Source organism: Fusarium poae, chromosome 2 (assembly GCF_019609905.1).
Source record: "Fusarium poae strain DAOMC 252244 chromosome 2, whole genome shotgun sequence".
Taxonomy (NCBI): Eukaryota; Fungi; Ascomycota; class Sordariomycetes; order Hypocreales; family Nectriaceae; genus Fusarium; species Fusarium poae.
This window is the reverse complement of record NC_058400.1, coordinates 8,253,321-8,269,780: the sequence shown is the minus strand read 5'-3', so window position 1 is coordinate 8,269,780 and position 16,460 is coordinate 8,253,321. Positions and strand designations below refer to the sequence as shown.

The 16,460-nt window shown below is 43.7% G+C and overlaps 4 protein-coding genes across 4 annotated transcripts; 2 read left to right on the top strand and 2 right to left on the bottom strand.

Moving 5' to 3' along the window:
- Nucleotides 1-3,013: 3,013 nt before the first annotated feature.
- On the top strand, nucleotides 3,014-3,856 carry FPOAC1_006819 (uncharacterized protein; the record flags this gene model as incomplete). The annotated part of the gene is made up of 1 exon (XM_044851293.1): nucleotides 3,014-3,856. One exon carries the CDS (start codon nucleotides 3,014-3,016, stop codon nucleotides 3,854-3,856), a length of 843 nt encoding a protein of 280 aa, XP_044710005.1.
- Nucleotides 3,857-4,143: 287 nt separating this feature from the next.
- On the bottom strand, nucleotides 4,144-7,510 carry FPOAC1_006818 (uncharacterized protein; the record flags this gene model as incomplete). The annotated part of the gene is made up of 6 exons (XM_044851292.1): nucleotides 4,144-4,371; nucleotides 4,429-5,645; nucleotides 5,692-5,902; nucleotides 5,950-7,264; nucleotides 7,334-7,415; nucleotides 7,477-7,510. The coding sequence occupies 6 exons, from the start codon at nucleotides 7,508-7,510 to the stop codon at nucleotides 4,144-4,146; spliced, it is 3,087 nt and encodes a 1,028-aa protein (XP_044710004.1).
- Nucleotides 7,511-10,170: 2,660 nt separating this feature from the next.
- Nucleotides 10,171-11,988, bottom strand: HAS1 (ATP-dependent RNA helicase; the record flags this gene model as incomplete). Its single annotated transcript, XM_044851291.1, has 2 exons — nucleotides 10,171-10,668; nucleotides 10,720-11,988. The coding sequence occupies 2 exons, from the start codon at nucleotides 11,986-11,988 to the stop codon at nucleotides 10,171-10,173; spliced, it is 1,767 nt and encodes a 588-aa protein (XP_044710003.1).
- A 1,087-nt stretch (nucleotides 11,989-13,075) lies between these two features.
- On the top strand, nucleotides 13,076-14,934 carry FPOAC1_006816 (uncharacterized protein; the record flags this gene model as incomplete). Its single annotated transcript, XM_044851290.1, has 4 exons — nucleotides 13,076-13,121; nucleotides 13,179-14,569; nucleotides 14,620-14,773; nucleotides 14,825-14,934. The coding sequence occupies 4 exons, from the start codon at nucleotides 13,076-13,078 to the stop codon at nucleotides 14,932-14,934; spliced, it is 1,701 nt and encodes a 566-aa protein (XP_044710002.1).
- Between the last annotated feature and the right edge of the window lie 1,526 nt (nucleotides 14,935-16,460).

Sequence of the window (16,460 nt, the reverse complement as noted above, 5' to 3'; positions counted from 1 at the left end):
AAGTATATATATACTTAAATAATATATTAATAATTATTAAACTATAAGGCTCTTTAAGTAACTCCTTATAATATATCTTTCTTAAGTTTTAAGCTTTTACTTAATAATATAATATAATACTATAATAAAGCCCTAGATATAAAAATATTAAAGGAAATAAATAAGCTAATATACTAATTAAAACTAGCTATCTTTAGACTTTTACTTTCTTTTTTTTTATTTTTCTAATAATTACTTTTTTATATAGAAAGGTAAAATAATATACTAAAGAGAGTTTCTTTAATTAATAAGTAAAAAATATACCTTTAATATATAAACTACTTAATCTATAGACTAAGATTAAACTATTAAAAGAGTTAATAACTTATTAATACTTCTTATATTATTTACTAATTATTAAGACTTACTATAAAGACTTTACTACTTATTATAAGACTTATAATTACTAAGATATATTTATTTATTACTTTTATAGATATAAGAAATTACCTTATTACCCCTTTTATTATTATAAAGTAATATTACTATAAAAGATAAAGTTAATACTTTTACCTTTTATAATAATATATAAAGTAATAAAAAAGAATTTCTAGAAATTTATTAAGTTTTTAAAAGTAATTAAGTTTTTTATATATATTTACCTTAAATATTAATATAAACCCTATAAGAAATATATATTAATAATATATCTTTATACTCTTTTTCTCTCCTTTATTATAATTTCTTTAATTTAAATTAATATATATCTTTAAACTTATTAATTAATATTACCTTTACTTATATTAATAGTAACTTTATTAAAACTACTAATACTTATAATTATAAGAGATTATAGTAATTATATAATATAATAAGAGATTAAATATATAATTAAGTTTAATTATCTATTATTTTAATAAAGCTTTTACTTTAACTTTTTAACTTTATATTAAACTCTTAACTATATATATATAAATTTCTTTATCTATAGACTTTAACTTAAATAAAGTTTCTTATTACTTAGAATATTTATATTTATCTTTAATAATTTAAATAAGAACCTTTAGTTTTATAAACTATAATATATATTAACTTATTATATTTTAAAAAGTAATTTACCTTTTTATAAAGCTAGTTTTACTTTTAATATAATAATATATTATATTAAATTATTATATTTCTTATTAAATTTACTATAAATCCTCTTAAAAAATAAAAAAGCTAAAGAATTATAGAATTTTATAGTTAAATATAGTTAATATTATATTATTTTTAATTAATAATAATTATCTTATAAAGATATATTTTAATCTCTTTATTATAAAAATATATAGACCTTAGAATTAAATTAAAGTTATATATAAGGCTTTAATAATCTAGCTATAAGTATATTAAAAATACTATATATATTACCTAGCTATTAAGCTATTATTTTTTAATTAAATTATAAGGTAATATATAATTAATCCCCCCCTCCTATATTAATAGTTTAATCCCTTAATCTAGCTTTTAATATAGGGTATTAAGTTACTCTTCTTTCTATAAGACCTAGTTAATATAATCTAATTTAATAAGGTATAAAAAGACTAAGACCTAGTAATTAAATTAAGCTAATATAATATTAAGCTTATTACTATATATACTATTAACTTTAGTATTTTTAAGCTTACTCTAGTTAAAGGTTAATTAATATAGATCTTTAGCTTATTCTTTATTATTAATTAGTATAATAATTAATTTTTCTTTATTATTATATTAATTACTATTTTTATATACTAGGGCCTTAGGGCTATTATCTATAAGATTAAAGCTTACTTAGTAAGATATATTTATATAGACTATTATTAATAATTAGCTATTATTATATAAGTAATTAATTAGAATAATTTATATATTATATTAGCTTTAAATATTAATATTAATAATTTTCTTATTTTTATTATTATATTATAAAAAAGAGAGAATATTTTACTATTTATTTAAAGCTTATATTCTTATATAAGGTTTAGACTTATATTAAGCCTTATAGTATTACTACTCTTATTACTATTAATACTATTATATTATTATTAAATTTTTAAGCTTATAGCTTTATTTACTATAAGTTATATATTTTAATATATAATTAATATTATAATTATAATCTAAGTTAACTTAATATATTATATAGATAATTAAGGTAAAATAATTTATATTATTTTTTTTAATAATCTTATTAAGTAAAGAAAAAGAAAGTATATAATATTATTATAATTTTAATAAAGCTTTTATTCTTTAATATAGAGTTAATTTTATTAAACTTTATTAAAAAGTATAACTTTATAGCCTTATAATATTATTTTATTATTAAAGTTTATTATTCTTAAGTATTTTATTTCTTTATAAAATAATTAAAATCTTAATTATATATTATATTAATAGTAAACTACTACTAAAGATCTTTAATATAATAAAAATTATTACTATAAAAACTAACTAGATAATTAAGCTAAATTACTTTCTTAATATCTTATTAATAGAAAAAAAGTATAAAGATATAAAAATATTAAATAAAAGCTATTAAAATATTAAATTTTTAAAGTAAAAAGAGTAAAAAAGAAAATCTAGAAAATATATAAAATAAGTATTAAAGGCCTTTTTTAAGAATAATTAGCCTTTAATATATTATAGGCCCTTTAATTACTTATAGTTATTATATAGCTAATTACCCTATAGTAAAGGTTCTAATAAAGGCCTTTATACCTAATATATATTAGAATTACTCTAGTATATTATATTACCTCAAAAGGGGTTTATATAGCCTTAGCCATATAACAGAAAATACAAAATAAACAAACAAACAAGCTCCTCTTATCGATAACTCCAAATATTCGAGCTCCTCCAAATCATCAATATTTCGCCGGTCTCGGTCGATCGGTTCAAACCTCCGAAGCTCCCAATATCCCTCTTCCTCCTCCTCTTGGGTCTTGTCCAGCCCATTGGCCACTCTTAAACCCTCAAATCGAAAAAAAAGTTACCGGTCCCTGGAAACAACATGTCCGCAGACCCGCCATCCTTCCAATCCGCCCTCCTAGCAGGCGCCCTCGCCGGCACAACCGTCGATCTCTCCCTCTTCCCTCTCGACACCCTCAAGACCCGTCTCCAATCCTCAGCCGGCTTCTTTCCATCTGGAGGATTCAGCGGTATCTATCGTGGAATTGGTTCCGCGCTTGTTGGTTCTGCGCCCGGTGCTGCGTTCTTCTTCTGCACGTATGAAAGCGTGAAGGGCCTTTTGGCTGATAAGGATAATACCTCTGCGCCGGGATGGAAAACTCCTGTTACGCATATGGCTGCTGCTAGCGCAGGTGAGATTGCTGCTTGTGCTGTGCGCGTGCCGACTGAGGTTGTCAAGCAGCGTGCTCAGGCGGGACAGCATGGTGGTTCCTCGGCTGCTGCGCTGCGAGCTATTCTGTCCAGGTACTCGAGCCATGGGTTTGTTCCCATGTGGCGCGAGCTTTACCGTGGATGGGGAATTACAGTCTTTCGTGAGGTGCCCTTCACTGTGATCCAGTTCCCGCTATGGGAGGCTATGAAGTCCTGGGGACGTCGCCGTCGTGGTGGTCGCGAGGTCACTGCTGCTGAGAGCGCTCTTTATGGAAGCATGGCTGGTGGATTTTCTGCGGCGCTTACCACACCGCTTGACGTGCTCAAGACAAGAGTCATGTTGTCCAAGGAGAGTGTCTCCGTGTCGAGAATATTCAGCCAAATAATGCGCGAGGAGGGTAGTAAGGCATTCTTCGCTGGTCTGGCACCGCGAGTGACATGGATTTCTATAGGAGGTGCGATCTTCTTAGGAAGTTATCAATGGGCCATCAACACAATGAATGGCGTGGCATAGGGAATATGGGTAACAAAAAACGAACAAACTGGTGGGCATTGTATGATATCAAGCATGGAGCAAGGCGTCAAGAGATGGGCGGTCCACAAGGGATAAAGGCTTAATTTCTCGCTAATGGTATATGCGCCTTGGTGGCATCTAACCTATGTACAAATCTATATACGGTAAAGGGACTCGCTAGAGATAAAAAGTCTACCTTTTGGTATATAAAAAGGAGTGCATGAAACATGGAAAGGTAGGACGGAGTGTCTTTGCGTTTGATATGCAATAGTGTAGACTGCCTAGAATCAGACAGCTTGAGGCTGGGGCTGAGAGGGACCCTGGCCATTTGAGGTTGCCTCTTCTGTGCCAGAGGTTTCTTGAGTCTCTTCAGACTCAGCTGGCTTGGGTTCTGGGGGAGGAGGGAATGGTCGGATTTCCTTTTTGCCATTGGCCTTGTAGTGAAGGACGATGTCATTACCTCCCTTCCAGAGGTGAGTACGGAGAGTGGCCAGTGTTGTAACGGGAGAGAGCAGCTAAACAAGAGTCAGCAAATAAAAATGCTATAGAAAGAGTGGAAACGGGGTGCTTACCTGGTCGTTGCAGTATAGTTCCAAATATTCTTCTGGCCTCATGGGGTTCTCCTCGGGCTCCTCAAGTGGAGGCTCGATACGTTCAGCAACGTAGGAGAGGATCTTTCTGACTCGCAACATGCGATTGGCGTTGAGCCTGTTGTTTCCATCTGCCGAAGCAATGGCTGGGAGGCTGTCGTCCACTGGGTACAAGACGAACGAGACCTTGACCGGCTCCTTGAAAGGCAGAATATTCTGAAGCAGAACATCACCCAACCACATGGGTGCTTTCTGCTCAATAAGATCTGCATCCTTACCAACATCCTCGACAGTACCTTGATATAAGTTGGCACTTCCACCCGAAGTCTCCTCCTGGATCACGACTTTGGTTCCAGGCGGAAGTTTTAGAACGGGTGTGTCGTTGGGCAGACTGGGAACCACTCGAGTCTCGACTGGCTTATCGGGGTTCTCGGTCAGTTGTCTATCGTACTCCTGGTGGATCTTTTGAATGACACCAAAGAAGCTGTCATCAACCTCCTTTTCCTTCTCATGGACAGATGACGACTCAGACTCTTCAGCCTTTTCCTCGACAATAGCAGGCTTCTCCGTTGTGGCTTGAGAAGCTGACCGTGAGAGCTTCTTAGTACCAAATGTCATGCGGAACTTCTTCTTGCCAAATGGTGTGCTTGGTGATTTTGCGTTGTCGGCCTTGTCCTTGTCCTTATCCTTCTCTTTCTCTTTGTCACCATCTATAGACTTTTTCGAATCTGCGTTATCCTGTGTTGGTGTCGACACCATACTAGCTGCCTTAACTGCTGACTCAAGAAGTTGTAAGGGGCTGGTAAAGTAGTCCTCTCTTTCTGTTGAAGGACGGCTGACATGCGACGTCCTCTTCTCTATAGGAGTCATCGGGCTCGTTGCAGCGTTTTCGGGTACATCAGGCAAGCTGTTGGGACCTGACATGATACTAGGGCCAGGTGTCGCCAAACCAATGCCCAATCCCGGAGTATTGGGGTAGAGGTTGGGTTTCGGAGTGACTTGGTCTGCGTTATCCCAGTCTGGAACGACGTACTTTGGTAACGAAATCGACAAAGGGGGGGCATCAGCAGTTCCTCCAGAGGTACCCTGTCTTGTTTCAATGCCTTCATTAAGCTTATGACGATGCGTCTCATCTCTCCTGATTTCTTCATCGATGAGATTGGCAAAGAGATACCGAAGGATCCATTTTCCAAGACTGACTAAAGGGAGTCAGTTGTATTCATTTTTATCAGCAGTCGTACTTACTCCTCTGATCTTCCCGGAATTCCACGGCTTCTGGTAATTCGAGCTCGTCTGCATACACCTCGGCATCGAAACAGTTGAAGGGCTCCAGCACCACAGTGAGGTTTCCTGAACTGAGATCGATAGAACACCATGGAGCTACAGCTTCAATAGTGTTGACGAGATGTTCCACATCCTCTAAATGTTGTTTACCGAAGCTTTTTATAGGTTTGCACTGGAAATGTTAGCTGTATTCGCCACAACATGGCAAAAGCGACGGACCTTGATCAAATCCCATAACAACACATCGCCAGCAGTGTCCGAAGTTAACACACGCCTCCTATCATTGAGTAGTCTATGTTTGAGCAATCCAAATTGACCCTCAATCGTTTCTTCGGCTACTGCGTGAATTGGCTTAATATCGGACTCTCCTGAATCGATGATAGCTTCCGATCCTTTGCGTGTCGCAGCATCTGTAATGGTGGTGGAATCGGGGTCCAGACCAGATCGTGCAGGGAAGGACGCAGCTGCAGAAATGCGCAAGATAGACTCGGCGGGGATCTCTTTCTTAGCAGTTCCGTTAACCGCTGGAGGGGAAGATTCGCGGGGTCTATTGGAGGCGTTTGATGTAGCTCTATGGTGTCGAACTGACTCGGGAAGCTTGATATTGGTATCGGTATCAACATCCTCCCATCGGTTGATCGAGGACCTGTTGGTTGCTGTCCAAATATGACCACCGGAGGCAACAACCTTGCCCACTCCAATGTGTTCATGTGCGACAGCAAGGCTAAGACCATCGTCCATGTCTTCCAGGCTGCCCCGCACATCTGTCTTAGCCACCAGACCGGAGCGATCAGAACTGTAGAAAACACCGAGTGTCGGGTCATCCGAGAAGAGCGACCAGACACTCTCATCGTGCATTGTAAAGGTGTACATGCAACGGCCGTTCTTGATGCTCCACATCTTGACCGTCTTGTCGGCACTGGCACTAAGAATTGTGTCACCAGCATCATCAATAAGAATGGCGCGAATATTGTCAACATGACCAACAAGTTTAGAGACCTTGTCGCCAGTTCGAGGATCATATAACCGCACAGTCTTTTCTGGACCACCACTCGCCATGATGTTGCGCCCGACACGCAAGGCATATACAGAACCCTTCTCAGCAATTTCCTCGCCTTGAACATCGATCTCGAGTGTTTTACCGGCGCCATTGAGATCCCACAGGCAGATCTTGCGGTCCAGGCCGCCCGAAGCGACCCAGTTTGCGCCCATATCCGGTGGCGGGGTCGTAACACATTTGACATAATCGGCATGCTCGCCTATTGTCTCAACGCGGGTATTATCCTCTTCGGAATGTGGTCGCCAGACTTTCACTGTAAGGTCGGATGAGCCAGAGACGAGGGCTGTGTTATTCTGCGCAAGGGCAATGTCGTTGATCCAATGCATGTGGGCATGGGTTTGAGCGCGGAACTTGGTCGTGGACTTGGGCTTCTTGTCTTCGGATGTAGGCGTCGAATCGGTAACGTCGCTACGGTTTTTGAGATCGAGGTTCAAGTCCCAAGCGCATACAATGCCATCTCGTCCACCTGAGTATCTATGGCGAGTTTACGTTAGTGCTGGACAAACAAATAGCACAAGGGCTGATATGAGGAAGCTTGCTTACAGAATTGCATTATCATTATCGACGGCGAGGCCATTCACACCTAGACGATGGCCACCTTCGGAGGATTTGGCGTTTTCGAGGACTATTATAGCATCAGCAGCCTGTTCAGAGTTTCGAAACGAAGCATTGATATTTCATCTTACCATAGCTGATTCTTTGGCGCGCCTTCTTGGCCATGGTGTAATGTGAGAGAGTAAATGTCCAAGGTCAGGTCAAGCATGCGCCGCTGACGGGAAGAGACGTAGTACAAATGACGGGAAGGTACAGGAAATGACGGCCACGGGAAGACAAAAGCAGGCCGTGTATTGAGATTGACAGGTACGGGTACAGCTGGCTCAGTGTCTCTATGTGATGTTGTGCGTACTGAGGCAACGGTAGTGAAAGTTGGTAGGTCCTGTCGGGGTTCGGGTAAGTGGTGATGATTGCGGAATGCGGGATGGGGAGTATGGAAAGTGGAGGGCCCGACCACTACTGGCTACCCGCTGTGCTGGGTTAATTAGTGGGCTGGGTAGGAGAAACTGCCTACTACCCAGGTATCAAGTTGAATAAGTTTAAGTAGGGTATGGAAAATCAATAGCCTTGGTGTAAAATGTCCAAACTATTTCGTCTCTTGTAATGTCAAGTTGGATGAGGTGCAGTGAGCGATGGAACTGGACTGGTGGATGGTTGCAGCTTGACTGCCACCTATAACATTGAAGGTACTAACTGGAGGCGTTTACAGATTCCCTCCAGGGGTTCAATCCTATTCCCAGCCTCTATAGGTAGGTTTGCTTCGAGGCCTGTTGGACAGTTGAACCGCTACATAACTGGAAGGATTGGAAGCCCTGGCCTGGTCAAAGAGGAGAAAAAGTCTCGTGAGGTCTGAACTTGGAAGCTGGAGAAGACCTAGGGACACAAACCCCTGGACCCCTGTCAATCAATCCATCACACCCAAATACCCGGCCTTCCAACCCGTCAACAGCGGGGTTGGGGGTTAGCTAAAGGTCCAATTACGCATTTGACCCAAGCCCAGGGCAACTCTTAATTGACATTCATCCAATCCAATTGAGTCGCATTTCAAGCCAGAAGCCAGTTCCTTTCCCCTCACCAACGAACTGCTTTCTTTTGTTTACTCGTGGTTGTCGATCAGTTGGCCTCTTTTACAAGGAGTTCCTGTCACATCATCACATGTCTCAGATCTTGTGCAGATTGTCATCTACCCACATCGAAACACATACACCAAAGAGACTGGTTTGATTCCAGACAAGAAACAATTCCTGACGAGTGAATTGGAATCGTTCAACTCATAACTAAGTACCTATAAATTGAGAGGCCGGTAAACTCCAGGTAACTCGTTGCCACAGAAAAAAGCCCTCCCTCCAACTCCGTATTCCCAAATTCAAACCCGTGTTACTCCGACCGAATCGAATCATTCCCGTACCCTCCCTTCATTTTCCCATGTAAATTATTCCATCACTGGCAAACGCAGCATCCGACTGAGCACCACCGCGAAGATCTGAATCGGCTGGGCTTGTTTTCACACTGAGCGCAGTCGTCGTCGACCTTGGTGATATCTTCCTTTCTCCCAGCACAGTCCTCTCGGTAACATCTTGTGTTGCCGCGCAGGACGCGATGTCCGCAGCGGTGCTCGATTGATGTTTTGGTACACATTATGACTTGTGGTAGTGGTTTTGAGTTTGAGAGTATCGATGAATGGGGGGTTGTTGAAGCTCGTAGAGATTGGTTTGGTTGGACGCCGATGGATGAATGGAATTACCAGTCGGGTACAATGCTATGAAGCTTCTGACTTTTTTTTTTTTTAAGTTTTGAAGGGATGGGATGGACGAAAAGACAGTTCCTGATTTGATGCGCGGGGATTATTGTAAATCGGTGATGGTAGTGGTACGTCTCTCGGCTCTATGCCCGGTTCAAGCGGGATGTACTTCAAGTTGCTCGATCAGCCTCTTACTCAAAGATGTACAATGCAGAGTCTTTTGATAGTAAAAACAAAGACAATGTAAAAGTTAAGTTTTCCAAGCAAATAGAAAGAATCAATTGACCTTCAAGGGCCAAAAAGGGCATGACGCGGACTATGGCCCCAACGGGAAGAAGGGAGTGAAGCTCGTGACGCGGCTTCGGCCAATGGTTGAACACTCAAGGGTGTGGTAGATGTTGCACTTGGGAAGCATGCCGAGACCTCCGGTTTGGATACGAGCTCTGCTTTTACTGAGACAGTTCTAGGCTAAATCATATGAGGAAGTTGATGCTGTGTGTGGTCTGAAACTCGATTTGGGCAGTCGCTCGATTTCTTCAAGTGGCTCGATGATTGTTGGTCGATCAAACCATGTTGAACTGCGCATCAAGTCACAGATTCGGCTAAAACGCATCTGACACTGTCGATCTTTCGAATCAATGGACCGACGGGTACCTGCACTTCAATAAAACCGTCAACCTTATTTGTTTACTAAGGTATCGATTTAATGCCATTCAGTCATCCCTGGCGACAGGTTTGGTTGCTGATGGGCAACCTCTAGCAATGCAGGCGAAGGAACGACCAAAAAGTGGAAATGAGAAAGGGCTTACTAGTAACAACTCTTAGGCTCAACCAGAACTTTATGGTGTTAGACATAACTCACCCTCAATAAATGATAGGTATCAAATGTTTCACACGAAATTAGACACGCCTTCACTTGAATGAAGCAATTGAAACGAAAAGGTCTGTCTATGATCCTGCCGTAGCTGGGTACATTCATTACATTTTGCAAAACCTAACGCCGTGCTTGAAGCCTTCCGTATACACCGGCAGCCAATTTCACTGCCCACCACATTTTACCTTTCCCATTAGGTGCTCAGGCCATTTACCTGGAGAACTTGTTACCCTGGTTTTGTCGTGGCTGGCTGCCGTATGCCCTACGGCCTTGCTGCTTCTTGTCTCTGCTCATACTGGCGCCGAGAGTGATATCAACACGAGGAGGCACTGAGAAACCGAAGCTCTTAGCGACCTTGGCAAGATCCAACTTGTTAATGTCAAAGACGCTGCGCAGCGAGTGCGAAGCGTAAGCGTGCAGGTAGCTGCGGTAACCATCCTTGGCGCTCTTGTTCAAGTAGTAGTTCTGGGTGATGAGCTTCTCGAGTTGAGACTGAACGTTGGTGATTTTGTTGGCGGGAAATTCAAACTCGGTGACGGGAACACGAGCAGCCTTGAGATGCGACAAGAAGCCGACCTCGTTGGGCTGAAGGAACATGAGGGATCGGCCCTTGTTGTTGCTGCCTCGGGCGGTTCGACCGACACGGTGAATGTAGTCGCGAGGGTCATCCGGAGGGTCGAACTGGACAATCCAGTCAACAGAAGGAATCTATCTCAAGTTAGTAAAGTGTTTGTGCAGTAATTCGGGAATAATACGTACATCAAGACCACGAGCGGCAACATCAGTGCAGATCAGGGTACCCTGCTTAGCGTTACAGAATTCGAAGAAGGTGTTGGTTCGCTTCTGCTGCTTCTGCTTGCCGTGGAGGTCAAGGACAGGAAGGTCGATGTAGTTGAGGAGCTCGGCATGGTATTTCACACAAGCGCAACTACTGAAGAAGACAATGATCTTCTTCTTAAGGTTGCGCTTGAGAAAAGAGAAGAGTAGAAGGAATCGCTTGTCGGCTTCGCAAAGAACGTAGCCTTGCTCGAGACCCTCCACGGTACTGTACTGCTTCTCCTCGTCGACGTTGATGTATAGGGGACCAGGTCGCAGTGAGATACGAGCAAGATCCTCGACCTTGGTTGTTTGAGTGGCGGAGAAGAGCATAGTCTGTCGGTCATCCTTAGGAAGAACCTTGATGATCTGTCGCATTTCATCTTCGAAACCAATCTCGAGAATTCGGTCGGCCTCGTCAATAACCAGAGACTTGAGGTTCTTGAAAACGAAGGGCGTGTTTTGAAGATGATCGAGAAGTCGACCAGGGGTAGCGATAAGCAGGTTAACACCCTTGGCGAGCTTTTCGGCCTCAGCGCGACGGTTTGCGCCTCCAATGACGATACCGTATGTTTGAGAATGGTGTGCCATGAGCTCACGGGCAACGCCAAAGATCTGAAGAGCCAGCTCACGTGTGGGAGAAACAACAATGACACCGGTACCGTTGCGAGGCTTGAATCGAAGAGAGCTCAACATCTCAATAACAGGAATCAAAAAGGCCAAAGTCTTTCCGGAACCAGTCTTGGCAGCACCAAGAACATCGCGACCAGCCAGAGAAGGAGGGATACCTCTCCTCTGGATCTCAGTCATCTTGGTGAACTTCATCTCTTTGATAGCCTTCATGGTCTTCTCGGAAAGGTTGAGCTCCTCGAATGATTGCGCCTCAGCACCAGCAACCGGGGGTAATGTGAGCTTTCCACCGTCAGGCAGATCTGTGTTGTCCTCGGCCTTGTCCTCCTCCTCATTCTCCTCGTCCTCAGACTTTGAGCCCTCGGCATCCTCATCGGCTTCGTCGCTCTCGTCCTCGACCTCCTTCAGAGCCTCCTCTTCCTCGTCGGAAGAATCGTCTTCGGGCTCATCGCGGGGCTCGGGTTCGGCGCGCTTGACTTTCTTTGACTTTTTGTCGGGAATAGAAGAAGACTTCTTTCCTTTTGAAGGCTTGACACCATTGGCGTCCTTAAACTTGCGCTTCTTGTTGCCGGCGAAATCCATTTTGTTTTGCGCTTGAGGTAGGTATCCTGAATAACCTATCGTCTTAGCAGCGTCTCGAATCGAGAACTTTTTTTCAGCGATAAGGAAAAGTCTTGGACGATAACGGTGACTAGATTCTCCGTGCCCGACCCGACCCGACTCAGCTGTCGATTCCGTAGTAGAAATTCCCCGCAGTGGAGCAGCGGCAAATGTTGCTGTAAGCTTGCTATTGTAGGACTAGTCTAATGTATGTCTGTATCCCTCCCAAAAGAGAACTCATTAAATGGGAGGATTGTGAGTTGAATTGATCGAGATGCAGGTAGGTTTAGGGTGTGGTTTACAGCTTTATTACTTTGTTATAATACAAAAGAAGACAAGTCTGACTCACAATAGACAGAAAAGATCTAGCCCTTCTATTAGGTTCACACAGAACCTAGAGTGAGTTTATAGGGAAAACTGCAGGTCAAGATCAGGCACAAATTCGATAAATTCCAGCATAAAGTTTTGCATCGCAAATGGAGATTCAAATTCGCTCAGGGTTTTCTGTGATGTATGTAGATATTTAGTGGAGGATTGTCACTCAAGTTCCCGATGTGGCTTAGCCTTTAGTCACGCTACACTGCAGGTACTGAAGGCACTGTACCTTCGCGCTCGGGTCGTCTTTCATTTCTATGAACCTCCACTGATTCTTCCAAATCAGATTCCTCCCTCTTCAATCTCATCTGCGCTTTCGAGACATTACCCCTTTCGTGGCCAGAGACTCTCTATCTCACTATCGTCGCGAGCGCATCAGCCTTCTTACGCGACCCGAGACATTTATTGGCGATCTGTCAATATCCTTTCTTTCTTCGTCTGTATTGGTCTTGTCATCGCAAATTCTTGATTTCCATTTGGACCTCGAAACTTGACCGGCAGATCCGTCGAGTAATCGCGAAACCTACGTCAGAAAATCTTATCTTATCCGTCACCTTTGGTACGAATTGCCATCTTCTAAGCTAGACTTTATTTTTTCTTGAATCATCAAGTCCACCATTTTCTGGCATACCCCCACGACAAAAACTAGTTTTTTCTCTTGTGTTGGTTCTTGTTGTAACCCACCACTTGCAACATGACGGACTCTCGCCCTGATATCCAGAGCATTCTGGCTGCGCTCGGTAAGTTGAAGGAACTGACAGATTTCAGGCCGTTCGCGCTTACTGACTTGTCTGTAGCATCCCAGCGGCCCCCGACAGGAACTCCTACCCAAACACCACCTGGTGCCCCTAGTCAGGCATACCCTCCCCCGCCCGCGTCTACGCAGCCCACGGCCGCATACCAGCAACCGCCTATGAACCCCGGCGGCTATGGTGCACCTGGTTACAATGGCCTTCCTGCACCATCTTCTAGCGGAAACCTCGACCTAAGCTCAATTCGGCCTGTTAACTCAGGCACATTGAGTATTACCGATGCGATCGCCCAGGCCAAGGCTTACGCCGCTGAGAAAGGAGTAACATCTTATGATCGTCCATTGGTTTATGCCTCCGAGAACCGAGGACCCGATCGAGGATACAACCGCTCACGATCGCGATCTCCTGCTCGCGATGAGTTTCGTGACGGTGTGAACCCCTACAGAGATGAACGACGCGGTGGTGACCGTAGCGCACCTGGTCGAGGCTATGACCGGGATCGTTCTTACTCGCCCGGTCCTCGTGGCCGCAACTTCTCCCCCCGAGAAGGAAACGGACGGGAGAGGTCCCCGTTGAGAGGGGGAGATGATAATTCAGAAACTATTCAAATTGAGTCGAGCCTAGTAGGTCTCATTATTGGCAGACAAGGAGAGAATCTCCGTCGCATAGAGGCAGACTCTAACTGCCGTGTTCAATTCTTGGCCCCGACTGATGGTGGACCGGGTCCTTATAGACAGTGCAAAATCTCCGGGCCAAGACACCGCCGCGGTGAAGTGAAGGATGCGATCAACCGTATCATAGAGGATAGCGGCATGGGCGCCCTGAACCGTCCGGAGAAGCCTCGTGATCCTAACAAGGGCGGCGCAACCGCTCTACGTGAAGGAGAAGACCACATGCAAATTATGGTCCCTGATAGGACAGTTGGTTTGATCATTGGACGTGGTGGAGAAACCATTCGTGATCTTCAAGAGCGCTCCGGTTGTCACATCAATATCGTTGGTGAATCCAAGAGCGTGAATGGATTACGACCTGTCAACCTCATTGGTACCCGCGAGGCTGCTGCCCGTGCTAAGGATTTCATTATGGAAATCGTTGACAGTGATAGTCGAGGCGATGCGCCCCCGCCTGTCAAGAGACTTGGCGGTGGAGGATCCGCGCCTCCTGCTCGTCATGATGGCCCTCAGCAAAGGGATATGGGTGGTTCGGGTGGCCCTGATAAGATTAACGATGCTGTCTATGTGCCTTCGGACGCGGTAGGTATGATCATTGGAAAAGGAGGCGAGACAATCCGTGAGATGCAGAACACTACCGGATGCAAGATTAATGTCGCCCAATCTTCTGGACCTGGTGAGACTCAAAGGGAGATTGCCTTGATCGGCTCTCGCGATAGCATTGCCCGAGCCAAGCAGGCCATCGATGAAAAGGTGGATGCAGTGGTAAGTTCTATCCTATCATGTGTCTTTTGTTCAGCACCTAATATTTGTAGCGACAGAAAGGGAGTGGCCCACGAGGAGGTGGCGGTGGCCGTGGACACCAGGATCTTGACAGGCCCAGCTACTCTCAACAGCAAACACCCAGTGCCCCTACTAACCAGCCTCCTCAACAGGCTCCAGCCGATGGATCAGATCCATATGCCCAGTGTAAGTCTTTGATGAAGTCCCTTTGGTCTCGGCCGACACTAATTGAAACAGACGGTGGCTACCAAAACTACGTTGCGTTGTGGTACCAGTCTTTGGTGTTCCAGCAACAGCAAGGTGGCCAAGGTGCCCCCCCTGCCGGCGCTCCTGCACCAGGGGCATAGTGATGTCTCTCTTGTCTGCTCGCGCGTGCTTGGGTGACCTTGATCGAGCTCTTCTTCGCAATTGCCGCGGAGTGAGAGCACTATCTGTGGTTCGATTGACACCATGCCAATGCCTTTGACACTCTTGACACCCCATGGCCTGTTGATACGACCCACGACTGTACATCATACGTTTTCGTTTCCGTTTCCTGAGAACTACTTGGACTCAACTTCTTTGATGACGTATATCATTTGACTCGACCGTCTTTGACGACATTAATACTGGGATGCATAGCAAGTGCAACGTCCATGACCGTACTGCTTCGCCGTTACCCGATTTTATCTAGGCGCTATCTCGACTCGGTGCTGAATGCTTCTCGAACACAGTCTGCACTCGTGGACTTTCTCGCAATCATGGTGCTTGTGGTTTGACGGCTCACGACTAACGCAGTGATGACATGTGCGATCTTTGATGCCTGTTCATCCATGGGTCTGGCGTTCATCCTGAAACCTACAACCTGTCGTGATGCGGCTGAGTTGTGAATTGGTCACTTTAATTCCTTGAAAGTTACATCGGCCCAAACTAGACAGTAGTGTCTTGCTGGACGTGAGCCCGATCGTACTTATACTCTTTTCCAGCCAGACCTGTGCGTTCTTGGATGAAATCGATTGTGTCGTGCAAGTGGTTTCATTATATCTGCATGTGTGTTGCGTGCCGTGCACATGGGGCTTATTCGCCGTCTACTTTGGCGGGTTATGCTTTCATCTACTATTTCTTTGAGTCCGGCTTCAACTTCCGGACTATTTCTCATCATTGCATGCATGACTTGAGGAAAGGGGAATGTATCTTCGGACGGGGGATTGGAGAAATGGAGTTGGGGGTTTAGTTGCATTGTATTACCACCGTAACATATTGTTAGCCTTTTACAGCCGTGGGATTCCACGAGTTTTTAATAAGGTGCCCTTGCATTCGAAGTGAATTGTCTGAAAGAAGCGCATAAACTGTGATTTGGCGGTCATTCCACCAGCGGCCTTGTAAACCTGGGATAAGAACGTTGGCTACCTACATGATAGTCCCACTACACTGTCTTGGATGCCTGAGAAGTAGGTAGCCATGTGGATAAGATGTGCAAGATTGACATTATTTTTATTTTTGTAGTCCCTTTGACGAGCAGCAGCTGGATCTTGATTCGAGTTGAAGGGTTCCTTGGGCCTTTCCTGGAAAGGTTATTCTCAACGATACCGCACCCAACTTCCCCCGCCGTTCTCAAGTTAGGAAAGTGCTAACGGGAGGTGACACCTTATATGGCTGTACAGTGATTGTTGAGGATTTAGATAGTGTGTCGCCAGTGTGTGTTGTTGAACCAGATAGTTACTGGACTAGAACTCGGACCGTACTCATCCGTCAACGTGAGTTTCTTATATTGATGAACCCGTCCACTTCGTCTCCTATGATACCTGAGTGGTTATTTACCTACTAAGGTATATACTAATGAGACAGCCATCTAAAAGTAATGGTTGAGGCAGGCACCCTTTGGCTCGATGAG